The 17,038-nt window shown below is 40.8% G+C and overlaps 1 protein-coding gene across 2 annotated transcripts in view; it reads left to right on the top strand.

The window, feature by feature from the left end:
* nkain4 (sodium/potassium transporting ATPase interacting 4) overlaps positions 1-17,038 on the top strand; it is a 45,949-nt gene that overhangs the window by 27,594 nt on the left and 1,317 nt on the right. The window contains exons 5-6 of one of the 2 annotated variants that reach the window (XM_079558526.1): positions 3,734-3,794; positions 16,770-16,854. In XM_079558526.1, the coding sequence (XP_079414652.1) occupies positions 3,734-3,794; positions 16,770-16,854 (146 nt within the window). The remainder of the gene's footprint in view (positions 1-3,733; positions 3,795-16,769; positions 16,855-17,038) is intronic. The other variant, XM_079558527.1, reaches the window with a different exon arrangement.

Below are 17,038 nucleotides of genomic sequence, written 5' to 3' on the forward strand. Positions count from 1 at the left end.
CACAACAAAAAAGCGGAATAAGAAAAGACAAAAACGTGACAAAACTGCGCCAACAAAAAATGTACAATGAGTTTTCTTTCAAATGAGGCGTTACACTGATGGGCCGCAATTGAGAAGCTTTTAGATTTGGGAAAATCCGAACTGGAGACAATGCGGTCGATTAAGTAACAAATCCTATTCTTTAAGAGGTTAAAGAATACGAAAAGAGTGAAGCCAAGCTCGCCAGACTACACACTCCCATTGCCCAAGTTCTGTTTTTACACCGATAAGCACATTCACACAGAGGAAGATGAGAGGATAATTGGCCAACTCTCTTCGTTACACGCTCATGTGCTGTAATTTGATGAGAAAGATGCAAATCAGCAGCTAAGACTCTCACTAGCCCCAAGTGGCTCAATGTAGCGATACTGTAGCTTGCAAACTTAGCTATATGATGCATCTACAGAGCGATAGGAGGGGCTGATGGGTAAGAACAGGTGGATGGGGTCTCAGCAATCCCTATCTCATCATGTTTTTGTCATTAAACACGCAGCTGCCTAAACACACAGGCGCGTCTAATTTAGTCTTTACTCCAGAAGGCACTGCGTAATTAACCCGCAAGACATCTGTACGCCATTTTGTTGGTACACGCAATCTCGGTTTTCCTAGCATTATTGGGCTAAGTCTATAGCTGTCTCGAACCTCAAATCAGCAGTGTGTTAATGAGTTTTTGGATCGGCTTGTAGTGCATAGCTGTCATTCGGATCAAGATGGAGGTTATGTTTTTGCTGCAGTCCTTGATACTAATTGATCTATAAATAAGAAAAAGGAGCATCGATGGAGAAGGGTTAATGCTCTGCCCTAATTGTCAGTTCAGCCAATGAGACAGCCGTCAATAGTTTGATTCTGTGTGTCTTTACTTTATGGATCCTCTTATCCAAATATTATATTAATTTTTCTTATTTTTTGGTAAATTTACTGTAGAAGCCTCTGCTTTAGGGATGATTCTAACGACACTGACTGTCAAATAATCTTTAAAGTCTGTTGCAGGTTGAGTATTGGAAAGGCCCATTTCTTTATACCTGACCCTCATTAACTTATGCAAATATATTTACCCTTTTATTGTCAATCAGCTGCTGGCCCCCTTCTCAGCTCTCTCAGCTCTGTTTTGCGAATGCCAAACCTTCACTATGCCATACACTCGCAACAACGCGTATATTTCTAGATATAGGTTTGTTATGAAAAAAGATTATAGGTAAATTGTTTATACATCACTCCTTACTGTCCTGTTATCGCCCTGGTTGAAATTTCCCTTAAACCTGTACAGTATATAGCAATAGACTTTTTATGTGTTTATTTGTGTCCACAATCTTGTATACATGCCTTTCAGTCTTGTGGCTTTTGTTGTTATGATGGCCATTTTGAATACGTGCACTCTATGGGGGGCCTTGTTTTAACTGTTGTCTTCTTGAGCAATGATTCTTTAGTAGAGATATTCTGAGTAGAGATATTGTTACATGTTGTAGTACTGCATAATTCTACTACGGTATGGATGGAAAATGGCCACCGGAACAATGCGTGATGTCATTGGAAACTCATGTATATAGAGGGTTCATTGAGGGCTTAGATACAGTGACATTAATTTGGATGCTTGGATTGGAAAGCGACAGAGGAAAGTAAGAGAGGAGAGGGCTGTGTGTCAAAGGCATGAGAGTCATCTGAATGCTGGGAGATAAATTGAATTGTCAGTTGTTATTGGGGACACTGACTTATTTCGAGGACAGAGTAGCCTCAAGCAGAAAAACAGAGCCTTCACCGATTGCAGGAGCGACTATTACAATGATTACGTCTTCGCCAATCAAAACACACTGCTCCCTTTAAGAGTAGGCCTTACAAATGTGTCTCTGCTTTCTGAAGTAATCCTCCTATTGAGAGAACAGAATTTCACTACGTCTTCCCGTACTTGTGCAAAATGGTCTCATTTACGGTAAGATTACACCATGACCGCATAAACATTCTGGTCACCACGGCCAAAACTTAGAAACCTAGTCATTGTTTGTCACTGTTGCAGAATCGTGTCATTCAGGCCAAAATAGACTGTAATTTCCCATTTCTGTCTATTTGGAAACTCGCTGCTGAGACATGTTTGCTGTGGCATGTTTTTTAAATCCCAGACCACAACAGCAATCAGGGCCCATTATGCAAATGAACCGCACTCCTGCATATTAACAGGCACCGGCACACTCGCACAAAAAGACATGTGCACACATAACATAGAGTGCCCCCTGCAGTTAACACCATCTTGTGTCTGACACTGCCTTTATACATATGCTAATTCACCTCCATTTTGGCGCAGTGTAATGGATGGGGTGAGACCAGCAATTAGATAGGAAAAGTGGGTGAGGAAATGGCAATGTCTTATCAAGGTTGAGCAGAGCAGTGGCCACAGCCTTTGAGACACATATGCTGTTTTATTTACACACTTTAAGCAAGCATTTCGGATGATCTTCAGCCTAAACATCAGAAAAAGGAGGCTCTGAAAACAAGGGACAAGCAATATTTTGTAGAATTTTGTACTTATGCCAATATTTAATTCACTTTTCTTATTATGACATTTAAATGCTACAGCGTGCTATTACAAATATACTACACACTCTTCAGTACCAAATTATACTATTACTAAAGTATAAGTGATACCTAAAGGCTTACTGCAAGGATAAATGGGTGTAGCATTAACATCACAGTTCTTCCTCTCTGGGCATGTATTTGTCCTGCTGGCGTGCAGACAGAACAGAGGGAGCAGAGGAGCAGAAAGGCTGCTGGTTGGTTTAATTGACATGGCCCAGTGCCAGATGATGGATGGATCAGTTTGGAGAGGAAGTATCGCAGAGTTAATGACAGCCATTGCCAGGTTCACAGGTTCTTCTCTCCGGGCTGTTGTCTCTATGCGTGTGTCTCCGTACAGTAGAAGATGTTTTTGATTGATGCTGTCCTCTGTGTAATTGGAGCAAGTGGTCTTGGACTAAAATTTGTAGTCAATTGAAACATGTTCTTATTGTTTGTGACTTAACAATAAGAGTTAACAATAAGATCATACCTTTCTTAAAGCCGTACTAAGTAACTTGTTTACCTTAATAAATCCTTTCCGTAGTTCCTCTGGGGGTAGTACAAGTGTTAATGGGGTGATTGGGGGGGTCCTTCATCTCTCCCTGGTGTCTCTGGCCATAAAACCACAATTGCAACTTCGCTGCCTCCGGGTAGGGGCCACCAATACACACTAATAGAATCACGAAGAAGAAGCTAACAGGCTAACGGGCAAAGCTAACTGCGTGCTAGCGCCACTTAAACAGTATTTACAGCAAAGTTTGAGTGAAAACAATTATCTCCATTGTGTAATTGGATGAACAATATCCCTCTCTCCCTTTGTCTTTTCTACTCTCATGGGCAATTAATGAAAACATGCTACGACACCTGCAGTGGCGCTTATGGCTTTTAGGGGTATGAGGTACTTAGTGCTGCTTTAATATAAAATGTAAAAAAAAAAAAAAAAGCATGTTCCTGTAAGATTGCTGTGAATTTGAAAACATGCCAGGTTGGCCCATTACACATTAGCTTTGCCTGGTTGTTGCCCTTGTTGCATTTACAATACACCCACCTCACACCAATATTTAAAATCGAGTAGATGATCAAATATGTGTCCTAAAAGGAGGAATAATCTTATCTGCTGATTTCCTGTATTATTCTGTCTTCACAGCTCCTTGGCTTTGTCTACGCCTGCTATGTTGTGAGCGTCATGACGGAAGAAGAGGACAGCTGTAAGTCTCACACAGGTGCCTTCAAATAACGTCAACAGATCACATTTACAAACATATACACTCATAATTATGGCAGAGAGTGTCTCCCAATACAACCACATTTTTAGCATCAACTGAGGCTCCCTAAAAACACACATGTACCCCCTGTGAGCTGCTCTCAATGGTTCTCAATGGTCCTTTGTGCTACTATTAAAGCTCTGTTCGAAAGCACTGTGCTAAATACTCATCCATCTGTATGTAAAGGCTGTTTTTAATGAAGATGTAACATTGCAGTGACGCATATGGTGAGACCAAAGATGTCATGTACTAACAGTGATCTCTGAAGAGTCAAGTTCATGTTTATGGAAAGCCTGATGGTGAGAAAAACACCTTTCGGTTCACACTATTACAATAATGCAGTAGAGCTTAACGACAGTTACCTTAATATACTGAGCACTTTCTGTTCAAATTTTAATAAGGAGACTGAGAAAACTGTGGTGCCATCTTTCCCCCTAGAGATGTTCCTCTATTCAAATATCTTTTAGCTAAACAAACTTGACTCGTGTGCCGCCTTTACATGCCTTGCTGTAGATCTCCTCGTCTTAGGCGGTCACATACCAGAGATTCACTGTCTGTGAGCGGTTTGCGTCCACACCCAACAATCCCCTTCAGCTCCAGTCTGCACCACTTAATCACCAGTCACCCCAAAGTAATCCCCATAGGCCTATAGGACGCTCACTCCAGCAGGGAAAAAGACAGCTATTCTTTTCCCCAGCGAGGACTTTCTACGATTTATATTTATAGTCTTATTGCATTGATCTAAGAGTCATGGTGGTACTTCGAGGGGCTTATATTTAATGTGGTGGTACCTGAAAGGTCCCATATGAGGTGGCACTTGTTGTGAAAGGTTTGAGAACCACTGGTTTAGAAACTACATGCAAACATTCTCATGTTTCTCTGTTCTTGCATATTAAAATATGCAAGAACAGAGAAACATGTACAAAAACAATATATACAATCAACTAAACTCAAGCCGAGAATCGTTGTGCTGGAACCATAAAAGCAGCACCTGTCCCATTTGGCCATTTGTTGTTTTCTGACTGGTTAATTTACTTTGTACCTTTGGCACTGTCATTTGATAATGATAACTTTTTTTTACAATGCTAAATAGAGCCAATACCACTAAAAATATTCCCCACCGTCAACAATAAGCCCTAAGTATGGGGTTGGAACAGCTCGGGGAAAGGCTGAACAGCATTTGTTGGATAGTTTTCTCAAGCTGATCCTTTGGAGACGATGCTACTTTAGTTCCATCTCTTTGTAATACTTTTGTTTTGTTCTTTCAGACACACATTCCTATTACCAGAACAGGCACACTGCGCTCCCATTTTATCTCCATTTGAAGCCTAGATTAAAGATTTTGAGCTCCTGCCTGCTTCAGCAACTTCTCTCTTCTTATACTCTCTGTTCCTGATTCCCACACACATGTTCAGGACTTAATGACTATACAGGAGGCAAGTTTCTCACTGCCTGTTGTACAGATTCTAATAAGGCGTGTGCTTGTAAAAAGTTGTAGGTCTCAAGGCAGTCATTCTGACTGGATCATTAGGCTGACTGGTCAATAACTTTCCAAGCTGCATCCTGGGAAATGAGAGGAGTTGAGCTGCAGTACCTTAAAAGATACCAAATTACTGTATAGTATGTGTTTACGTTTGTGCTGTCTCTTCCTGGAGCAGAATAAGCAAAAAAGTCCATTGCACAAAAGTTTAATTTGGCGTTTTAGTGTGTTTAATTCATGTTGTGTCAATGTAAAAGTAGATCCATGTCCATGTGTAGGATTTGGTTAGAATCCTCATCAACTGCTGAAACACTTTTGATGACTACATTTTTTGTAATTAAGAGCTGGAAATAGTTCTGCCTGAAGAGGTCAGTGTTTATAGCAACTTAAAGAGTACTACCTATATCTAACACTGCTAGGGAAAAAAATCAATTGCATGTCTTATTTATCAAATGAATGGGTCAAATACTGTCGGTTCTTAGTGGCTGCTGCTGGAGGTTGCCATATTGATGGCAAGTCATGTGGCATGGATACAGCGCCATCAGTATGGCATTGCCCAGTCAGTCGGATATAACCAAGATGCGACATTATTGAATATAACCGATAGCAACTGTGTACGATATTTTTTCTGCTGGACTTCTGCGATTGACTGTTTTCAAACCAAATCCCTGCCATAGACTTGCTTTTATGTAGATCGTAATATGTCCATATATTAGGACAGCTACATACACAGTCCTATAATGAAACACAATGAGACAAGATGTCACATCAAACTCATGTTACACAAGACTGAAGTGCAGAATTGGCCTTTTTAGATGCATAAACCATATGTTATCTTTTGGCAGGCTGCTTTATACACTGTGTTTGACATTATTTTCCAAAGCTCTTGTTTGCATCCACACACTTTGCCTGCAACAGTGTTTCTCTATTGGTCTGGGTTGGAGCCCATCCCTGAGTCACTGTTTTGTTGTGTCAGATTTGTTCCACACAGTTATCAGTGAAGAGCAGGCACACCGGTGGAGAGGCAGCGCTGGGGAAAATCCTCTTTGTAAAGTAGGTCACGCAGTTAGCCGCGTAGTGCTAGGATAAGCCCCCTTTAGCATGTCGGCTAATTACGCTGCCGGGCCTCTGTGCTGAGTCACATCTCCAGAAAATCCACAGACACGGTACACAGGGACGGATCAGGGAGTGAATAGAGGGAATGGGGAAGATTAGAGTCACCTACTACAGGGGAGCATATAGTGAAATGAGGTCATATGTTGTTTATTTAATATTTTTTATCGCCAGTATGCAATATTAGACAGGACAATTGAAAGATGGTAAAAAGCAGGGAGAGACATTAAGCATTTTTTTCAGCCAGTAGTCACAGTGGACAGTGGAAGAAAGGAAGGGGAATTCGTTTGTATTGCACTTTTCATAGACATAGGAAGGAATCACCATTCATTCACTCTTAAAGGAATAGGCCACCGTTTTTACATACTGAGATTTGCTCTTACCTCACTTTAGCCGAGTTAATATATCCCCGTCTGGTCTCGTATCATTACGCCTCACAATATAGTCCCCCTTTTTATCTGCTTATAAAATCGACATGCTACTACATGCTATTTCTGTGTAAATATACTTCGCATGAAAACACTTCACGTAACTTTATATAAATAGGGAACACGTGGAAGAGCTTGGTAGCGTCTATCGTGAGCTTTTTTGGAGCTATATGACATGTGGGAGAGGCTGCGTATGTGCTCCGTTTGCCTGGCAGAGCGCACGGACAAAGACCAGACGGGGATATATTAACTCGGCTAAAGTGAGGTAAGAGCATATCTCAGTATGTAAAAACGGTGGCCTATTCCTTTAACACTGGGTGGAGGCAAGCTATATTGCCACAGCTGCCATGGGACAGACTGGTGAAAGGGCAGCTGCAAGTCATCAGACCGAAGTGACTTGTCCAAGGACAAAACAACCTGTCAGGATTCAAATCAAGTGCTCTAACCACAGAGCCTCCGACGCCCCAAGCTTTTACTTTTATCCCCTGGCATTCATACGAGTTTGATCATTCTCAAGGTGGTACGGACTTTTACACTTTGTCCAGATGTAATGTGTTTAGTTTGTGTACGTTGTAACATTAAAATGCAAAACAACAGCTCATACAATTCCCAAACACTCTGCAAGACTGATGGCTGTGTAATGGCGTGTGAGAGGAGAGATGCAGCAAGGAAGAGGGTTTGCAAACACTTCAGCCTCTTTTTACACTTCGTTTTATCTTGTCTGTTGTCTTTTTGTCAAAATGTCACTTTCACCAGTAGTAGTGTTGGACTACAATGTGCTGCACTTCAGACATATGGCAGACGCATAACCTTATTGTGTAGTCGATGACCATTCTAATACAAAAAGCAGGAACATGCCGTTTCTGTTTGTGTTTTGGTCTGTAGATAAAGGATCAAACAGTCTGAGGTCAAAGTTAACGTGTCTGTCCTCTATGGATAGACATGTGGCGCGCTCTCATCCTGTCCATATCTCTCCACAGCAGACCACAGCTGCCTATCAGGACGTCCCTGATTTGGCTTGTATTGATCTTGTCAACATTTCCACTTGTTCTTTCCCCCCTCTGTCTTTCATTCTGAGTTTACTTTTTTACTTGTAAACTTGTTTTTCGGTTGTTTTGAGCCCCATCTTGCATCTTTTGCCTGGCTGCATCTGGACAGTTCGCCTAATCTCATTCGTGGCTTGTCATCGAGGCAGACAGCCGTGACGCACTCTGTCCTTACGTCTCTCTCTTTGGGGCCTTAGTGCGAACCTCGAGAGCCGCAAGCCTTTCTTTTCATGATAAATCGTCTCTCCTTGCATCAGCAACACTGTGACACAAACATGACACTTCACGCCTCACACGCCACATTCATCCAAAAACAGGGTTAAACTTTTAGGTCAAAATAGATGAAGTACTAGTTTCTTATTATTTTGGGGGGAAATAACTAGGGTGTATTAAGGGGCAGGTGAAAAGTACCGGTGAAATGCTATCTTGGCAGCCCGACCCTGGTTTTACAATGCCATTAGCTTTTGATACAGTGTGCTCATCATTATCTGGAACCAGAAAACAAAAATCATGAAGTCCATGCATGCCACACTTCACGGACAGTTATCTATCATGTATTAGTTTGTTTTTTGTTACGATGGGGTTGCTGCAGTTGGTCAGGTTTAGATTCAGCAACGCTATGTACTGAGAAAGGAATATGATCAGCCTATTACCTGCACATCATGAATGTTCTTGTTCCCTGATGACACCGGCATATTCCAAGATAGGAATGCCAGGATTCACTGGTCTCACATTGTGAAAGAGTGGCTCAGGAAGCATGAGACATCATTTTCACAGATGTTTGGCCACCTCAGAGTCCAGATCCTAAACCCATTGAGAATCTTTGGGATGTGCTGGAGAAGGCTTTGCACAGTGGTCACACTCTCCCATCACCAATACAAGATGCCACAGCAAAGACGTGCTGTTATCAAAACTAAAGCGTTCAAACAAAATGTCGAACAAAACCTTATTTTGTGGCAACTTTTTTTTGTGTTTGTATTTATGTAATATTGCAAAAAATATATATCTAATATCATAGTGAATTAAAACTGTATAATGCATGGCTCCTCATTGTTTAATCCTTACTAGCCTTATACTCTAATACAGCATGTTTCCCATACTCTGAAAGAAAACATCCTCCATGTGGTTTTTGAGTTTCAGGATAGAAATGTTTGTGAAATATTTATGACATATTTTTATTAGAACTTGCAAACCATGTAAGTATTAAAATCTCGATTCATTGTAGATTATTTCACATTACTGTGGCCAGTGAGAATTTCAATGCTAACTGGTGTGCATTAAAACTGTATAACGCACAGTTAGTCCGGCAACAGTTAAGTCACGTTCTATATCACTCCACTGCAGCTGTTGCCATTGTATCGACAAACAATAAAGCTGGAACTAGCTTCAGGTAAAACAGCTTAAAAAGTGAGATAACTCCTGCCTCCAAAAAAGCAAACAAGCCCAAGTGAACAGTTTCAGTTTGTGGGACCACGTCATAAGCGGATTAAACAACTCGGAGCAGTGCATTTGACAGTTTTAATGCACTGCTCCTTGTTGTTTTATCCTTATGTATATTTTACCATCACTTATGGAAGCGTATTGGTAGCTTTATTCAATTTGTAATGCAATTGTCAAATGGCTTTACATTATGTTATTTTGGCATGCATTTTAGATTTGTATTTGACATTTGGCCATGCAATCTTTAATTTCACTGTGCAATTTGTCTTTGCAATATGTATTATCAACATGCATTTTACATTTTAAAAATGTATTTTACATTACAAAGATGTATTTTGCATTATGGTTATGCATTTTGCCAATACATATTTCATTTATTTTTTAAATGTAAATGTTTTGATTGCATTACATATTTGCCATGGGATTTTGGTCTCTTTATTCATTTTACAATGCAATTGAGAATCATGCATTTGACATTCTACATTGTGTAATGCATTTTACTTTTTGATAATGTATTATGTATTTTTAGGTGACTTTTGAGAATCATGCATTTGACATTCTACATTGTGTAATGCATTTTACTTTTTGATAATGTATTATGTATTTTAAGGTGACTTTTGAGAATCATGCATTTTGATATGCAATTTGCTTTTTGATAATGTATTATGTATTATGTATTTGTATTTGACTTTTGAGAATTATGCATTTTACTTTTTGATAATGTATTATGTATTTGTATTTGACTTTTGAGAGTTATACATTTTACTTTTTGATAATGTATTATGTATTTGTATTTGACTTTTGAGAGTTATGCATTTTGTTAGACATTTTACTTTTTGATAATGTATTATGTATTTGTATTTGACTTTTGAGAATCATGCATTTGACGAAAAAGAATACATGGTGAAACAGCACCATCTTGTGGTTACAATATTGCGGAATACAAAACGTCTCACGCGCCGAAGGTTGCTAAATTCAATTTGAAAATGCAATCCGCTCCTGGCCAATCAGAGAAGAGTTCGCCTCAGCAGCGCAGGCAGCGCAGGCAGCCGTGAACCAGAGCCAGGCACTGGGCAGGCTCTGGCGACGGTGACTTCTTGCTGGTGGAAAAAAATGCAGTCCTGGCATATTTGATGCAACTGATCAGACTTCATGAAGATTCAGAGCTAATCCTACATTTTGGTAAGTATCTGTCTTGTGGGTGACAAAAAACAAAACAAAGCAAAAGGTGCTAATGCTAAGCTATCATGTAGCCTCGATTCAGTGTTTATGACCAACCTGGCGTCTCTCATCGATGTCTGTTGAACCACGGTCGTATAGCGAGCTTTGTGTACTTTGTTTGTAACCTTAAATAAAACGTACCGTTGTGGTAAGGCAGGATAGGCTAGATGCGCACTAGGCTAGCCGGAGGTACAACATTGCAACTACACTCCGTCCAAAGCTATGCTATTAGAAGTGAGAAAATTGTATGTTCAGGAGTATATTACATTGGCGTTATGTGTGGAAAATAGGCGTTGTAACTAAAACAGTGATTGCTCCTTTGCCAATGGTTAACAGTGTATGCGCGTTGTGCCATCACAAGCACAACAGCGGCCATTGATGCGCACTGCGTCGCCCTGCGCTCACGACCAATGGTCCTTATGCCCTGATTCAGTATGCTAGATATAACTATGTCCTTTGGTTTTGTTTTGCACAACACCTAGGTGCACAAGTTATCAAAATAGCCAAGGGGCAATGACAACAAGTCTAGAGGTTTTAGAGTTAAGCTATGTTATTAAAAGTAATAAATCCGAAGGGTCAGACATGAGACACTGATTCAATTAATATAGGGAAAACATTACATAAATATCCATAGACACTTTGCCACGTTTTGACGGGTGTTATGTCAGGCAGCAAATTAAAGAGTCCTTAATTTGGTGTAATTGCTGATTATGTACCAAAAAAGTTACTAAAAATTCATGAATATGGTGGAATGAGATGTTTTGGATTTGACTGTTTATTTTTGCACAGGTTGGTCCTTCACCCTATGTGGCAGACGAGTCGCAAAGGGATGATGCCCTCCTTCCAGAACAGATGCCCTCCTTCCAGTGCAGCAGTTTCCAGTGTTAACAAAGACAGTCGATATTGTGTTTTTATATACTGTATTGCGCCTACTATACATATTATGTAACTAGTTTCCAGATGCCCATTGTAAGCCATACATAACAAAAATACATTCTAATTGGAGACTAGTATAGTGAAAAAAGGTGTCTTTCGATTACATCATGATAGAAAACTACAGAATCTAGTTACAAAATCCATGTAAGAGTACATTTCTTTCTTTGTCTTTTTTTTTTAACAAATATTTTCCAATTTTTCTGCCTATTAGTTTCTTGGCCATCATTTAGTGTTGTAGATGTTACCTGAAAATTAAAAATATGACTATCATGACTACTATTTAAATATTTTTTTCATCCAATATGATTGTCAAAACATTCTACAATGAACTGTTGCGACCTGTTACTGCGTGTTACGATTAATGGCACAAATTATTACGCACGGTCACAAATATGCGTCCCGCACTGCTGCTGCGGGCTGTTGTGCGCTGCTGCGAGTTATTGGGAATTGTCGCGTTCTGTCAAAAATCTGTCAAGAATTGGGCGAATGTGGACAAGATCGCCCGCGCACACCGGGTTGGAGGCGGAGCAGGGACGTCTCGCTCCGCCGTGCGCCCCTGACCCGTTGGGCTCTCGCCAAATCGGGTTAAACAAAAAGCAAATAGACCAGCTCATCGTCGGGCCTGTCAATATACTGAAGAATAGCAATAGTTTTTCAGTCTATGGGACAGTCACACCAGTTCAACCCCGCTCCTGTCAATGCGTAACACGGGCAAACGCATCAACAAACGCACGCGCTTCATGTCAGATAAGTCAGTGCAACAGCCGCACAGTTTGGGCTGACTTTGCTCCACAGAAGAAGCATAAAAACACTACACTCACTGTGCACTTGATCTTCTGGGGATCCTTCGTAGAACTTGCTGCTCTTAAACCTCTTTATCCATGATTCTCACTCGTCTGGTCAGTCATCAGCTCCAGTTGGAAAAACTTTATAATCCACAAACACAGACGCGTGTCTTCACCTGCCTCGCGCCCACCGCGGGACTGGCTCCTAAACATGAGGAGGAACGACCGCAGGAGGAGGAAAAGCCGGCGGAACAACTTCAGCACCTGAGGAGCGGCGACGGCAGGTGCTGTCCTGGGCCTGGAGCGCGGACTGGCCGAGTTTGTGTGACTTTTCTTTTGCTGCTGCAGGTACGAAAATGTACTTTTCGGCGTAGTGTGTGTTCTATCAATTTTGTGCGTGAAAACAGTGATTCTGCTGTACGAATGCCCTCACGCTGAATTACGAAGCGCCACATCACGAAAGGACACGCTCCGCTGCGAACTCCACGAACAGAGGGTGATTCGTGACATTCGTGGAAGATTTTTTGACAGACAAAAACTTTCTCCACAAATGTCACGAACTGATGCGTTCTGTTAAGAATCCCATTGAGACGCGTTAAGTCATGTTACGAATGTCACGAATGACGAAAAAATGCCATTCGTAACGCATCGTGCCTATGTGTAAACCCAGCATCGAGACAGTGGAGTCAGTCCACATGATCTTCTTCAGGTGCCATCTTCACCATTCAGCGCAGATGTTACTGGAGGCAGTAACAGCTGCAGTTCAGGCTAGTAGCTGTGTGTGCCAGCATAATGCTGGGTTTACACAACTGAGCGTGTCCTTTCGTGATGAGTAGTGGCGCTTCGTAATTCAGCGTGAGGGCATTCGTGCAGCATTCGTACAGCATTCGTTGAGCAGAATCACTGTTTTCACGCACACAATTGATGGTACCTGCAGTAGCAAAAGAAAAGTCACACAAACTCGGCCAGTCCGCGCTCCAGGCCCGGGACAGAACCGCAGCCGCTCCTCAGGTGCTGAAGTTGCTCCACCGGCTTTTCTTCCTCCTGCGGTCGTTCCTCCTGATGTTTGGGAGCCAGTCACTGCCACCCCTATTGCCCCCCCGCTGGAGAACCCCACTGTTGTATATTTGTCACGATTTTCCCCACGTTTGTGGGGGAAAAAAGGGACAGTAAGAAATGCGCCTTTCCCGCTGTCCCTGAATGCATCTCGCACGCTGCCTCCACTGACCAAAACAACAGCGCGTGGTTGCAGCAGCTACACCACAGATAAGTTAAGACTTATTTACAACCTTAGACACGTAAAACAAGCGGCGGTGTTCGTGGGGCAGGTGGAGACAGGCGTCTGTGTTTGTGGATGTTAAAGTTTTTCCAACTGGAGCTGATGACTGACCAGACGAGTGAGAATCATGGATAAAGAGGTTTAAGAGCAGCAAGTTCTACGAAGGATCCCCAGAAGATCAAGTGCACAGTGAGTGTAGTGTTTTTATGCTTCTTCTGTGGAGCAAAGTCAGCCCAAACTGTGCGGCTGTTGCACTGACTTATCTGACATGAAGCGCGTGCGTTTGTTGATGCGTTTGCCCGTGTTACGCATTGACAGGAGCGGGGTTGAACTGGTGTGACTGTCCCATAGACTGAAAAACTATTGCTATTCTTCAGTATATTGACAGGCCCGACGATGAGCTGGTCTATTTGCTTTTTGTTTAACCCGATTTGGCGAGAGCCCAACGGGTCAGGGGCGCACGGCGGAGCGAGACGTCCCTGCTCCGCCTCCAACCCGGTGTGCGCGGGCGATCTTGTCCACATTCGCCCAATTCTTGACAGATTTTTGACAGAACGCGACAATTCCCAATAACTCGCAGCAGCGCACAACAGCCCGCAGCAGCAGTGCGGGACGCATATTTGTGACCGTGCGTAATAATTTGTGCCATTAATCGTAACACGCAGTAACAGGTCGCAACAGTTCATTGTAGAATGTTTTGACAATCATATTGGATGAAAAAAATATTTAAATAGTAGTCATGATAGTCATATTTTTAATTTTCAGGTAACATCTACAACACTAAATGATGGCCAAGAAACTAATAGGCAGAAAAATTGGAAAATATTTGTTAAAAAAAAAAGACAAAGAAAGAAATGTACTCTTACATGGATTTTGTAACTAGATTCTGTAGTTTTCTATCATGATGTAATCGAAAGACACCTTTTTTCACTATACTAGTCTCCAATTAGAATGTATTTTTGTTATGTATGGCTTACAATGGGCATCTGGAAACTAGTTACATAATATGTATAGTAGGCGCAATACAGTATATAAAAACACAATATCGACTGTCTTTGTTAACACTGGAAACTGCTGCACTGGAAGGAGGGCATCTGTTCTGGAAGGAGGGCATCATCCCTTTGCGACTCGTCTGCCACATAGGGTGAAGGACCAACCTGTGCAAAAATAAACAGTCAAATCCAAAACATCTCATTCCACCATATTCATGAATTTTTAGTAACTTTTTTGGTACATAATCAGCAATTACACCAAATTAAGGACTCTTTAATTTGCTGCCTGACATAACACCCGTCAAAACGTGGCAAAGTGTCTATGGATATTTATGTAATGTTTTCCCTATATTAATTGAATCAGTGTCTCATGTCTGACCCTTCGGATTTATTACTTTTAATAACATAGCTTAACTCTAAAACCTCTAGACTTGTTGTCATTGCCCCTTGGCTATTTTGATAACTTGTGCACCTAGGTGTTGTGCAAAACAAAACCAAAGGACATAGTTATATCTAGCATACTGAATCAGGGCATAAGGACCATTGGTCGTGAGCGCAGGGCGACGCAGTGCGCATCAATGGCCGCTGTTGTGCTTGTGATGGCACAACGCGCATACACTGTTAACCATTGGCAAAGGAGCAATCACTGTTTTAGTTACAACGCCTATTTTCCACACATAACGCCAATGTAATATACTCCTGAACATACAATTTTCTCACTTCTAATAGCATAGCTTTGGACGGAGTGTAGTTGCAATGTTGTACCTCCGGCTAGCCTAGTGCGCATCTAGCCTATCCTGCCTTACCACAACGGTACGTTTTATTTAAGGTTACAAACAAAGTACACAAAGCTCGCTATACGACCGTGGTTCAACAGACATCGATGAGAGACGCCAGGTTGGTCATAAACACTGAATCGAGGCTACATGATAGCTTAGCATTAGCACCTTTTGCTTTGTTTTGTTTTTTGTCACCCACAAGACAGATACTTACCAAAATGTAGGATTAGCTCTGAATCTTCATGAAGTCTGATCAGTTGCATCAAATATGCCAGGACTGCATTTTTTTCCACCAGCAAGAAGTCACCGTCGCCAGAGCCTGCCCAGTGCCTGGCTCTGGTTCACGGCTGCCTGCGCTGCCTGCGCTGCTGAGGCGAACTCTTCTCTGATTGGCCAGGAGCGGATTGCATTTTCAAATTGAATTTAGCAACCTTCGGCGCGTGAGACGTTTTGTATTCCGCAATATTGTAACCACAAGATGGTGCTGTTTCACCATGTATTCTTTTTCGTCAAATGCATGATTCTCAAAAGTCAAATACAAATACATAATACATTATCAAAAAGTAAAATGTCTAACAAAATGCATAACTCTCAAAAGTCAAATACAAATACATAATACATTATCAAAAAGTAAAATGTATAACTCTCAAAAGTCAAATACAAATACATAATACATTATCAAAAAGTAAAATGCATAATTCTCAAAAGTCAAATACAAATACATAATACATAATACATTATCAAAAAGCAAATTGCATATCAAAATGCATGATTCTCAAAAGTCACCTTAAAATACATAATACATTATCAAAAAGTAAAATGCATTACACAATGTAGAATGTCAAATGCATGATTCTCAAAAGTCACCTAAAAATACATAATACATTATCAAAAAGTAAAATGCATTACACAATGTAGAATGTCAAATGCATGATTCTCAATTGCATTGTAAAATGAATAAAGAGACCAAAATCCCATGGCAAATATGTAATGCAATCAAAACATTTACATTTAAAAAATAAATGAAATATGTATTGGCAAAATGCATAACCATAATGCAAAATACATCTTTGTAATGTAAAATACATTTTTAAAATGTAAAATGCATGTTGATAATACATATTGCAAAGACAAATTGCACAGTGAAATTAAAGATTGCATGGCCAAATGTCAAATACAAATCTAAAATGCATGCCAAAATAACATAATGTAAAGCCATTTGACAATTGCATTACAAATTGAATAAAGCTACCAATACGCTTCCATAATCACTGACTCACTGTACATCTGTGCAATTAAGCAACTAGTGTTTTCTCACCATGTCTTCTCCCTCACCATTATTTATTTTTGCCTGTTTATTGTTTCACCATTTGCATGTTCATCTCTTTTTTTTATTTCTTTGTTTTATTTTATTTTCAGTCGATTTTATTGGTGGCTTCGACCCATTCCCTTTGTATCATGTCAATGAGAAACCATCCCATCTCCTCCTAAAGCCCATGTATCCGTAAGTATCACATTGTCCCACATTCAAACCCCATTATTGTTAGTTCATTCAAATATCTTCTTTGTTACTACAACCTGTCTGTGTGTTGTATGGAGGCCCAATCCTGCTGTGTGGTTGCCTGTTCAGTATCCGGAGACTGGAATCATGTCCGGTGTCTTTGTAAGAAACTACAGCGTGAACAAGC

This window comes from Gobius niger, assembly GCF_951799975.1.
Source record: "Gobius niger genome assembly, chromosome: 6".
Taxonomy (NCBI): domain Eukaryota; kingdom Metazoa; phylum Chordata; class Actinopteri; order Gobiiformes; family Gobiidae; genus Gobius; species Gobius niger.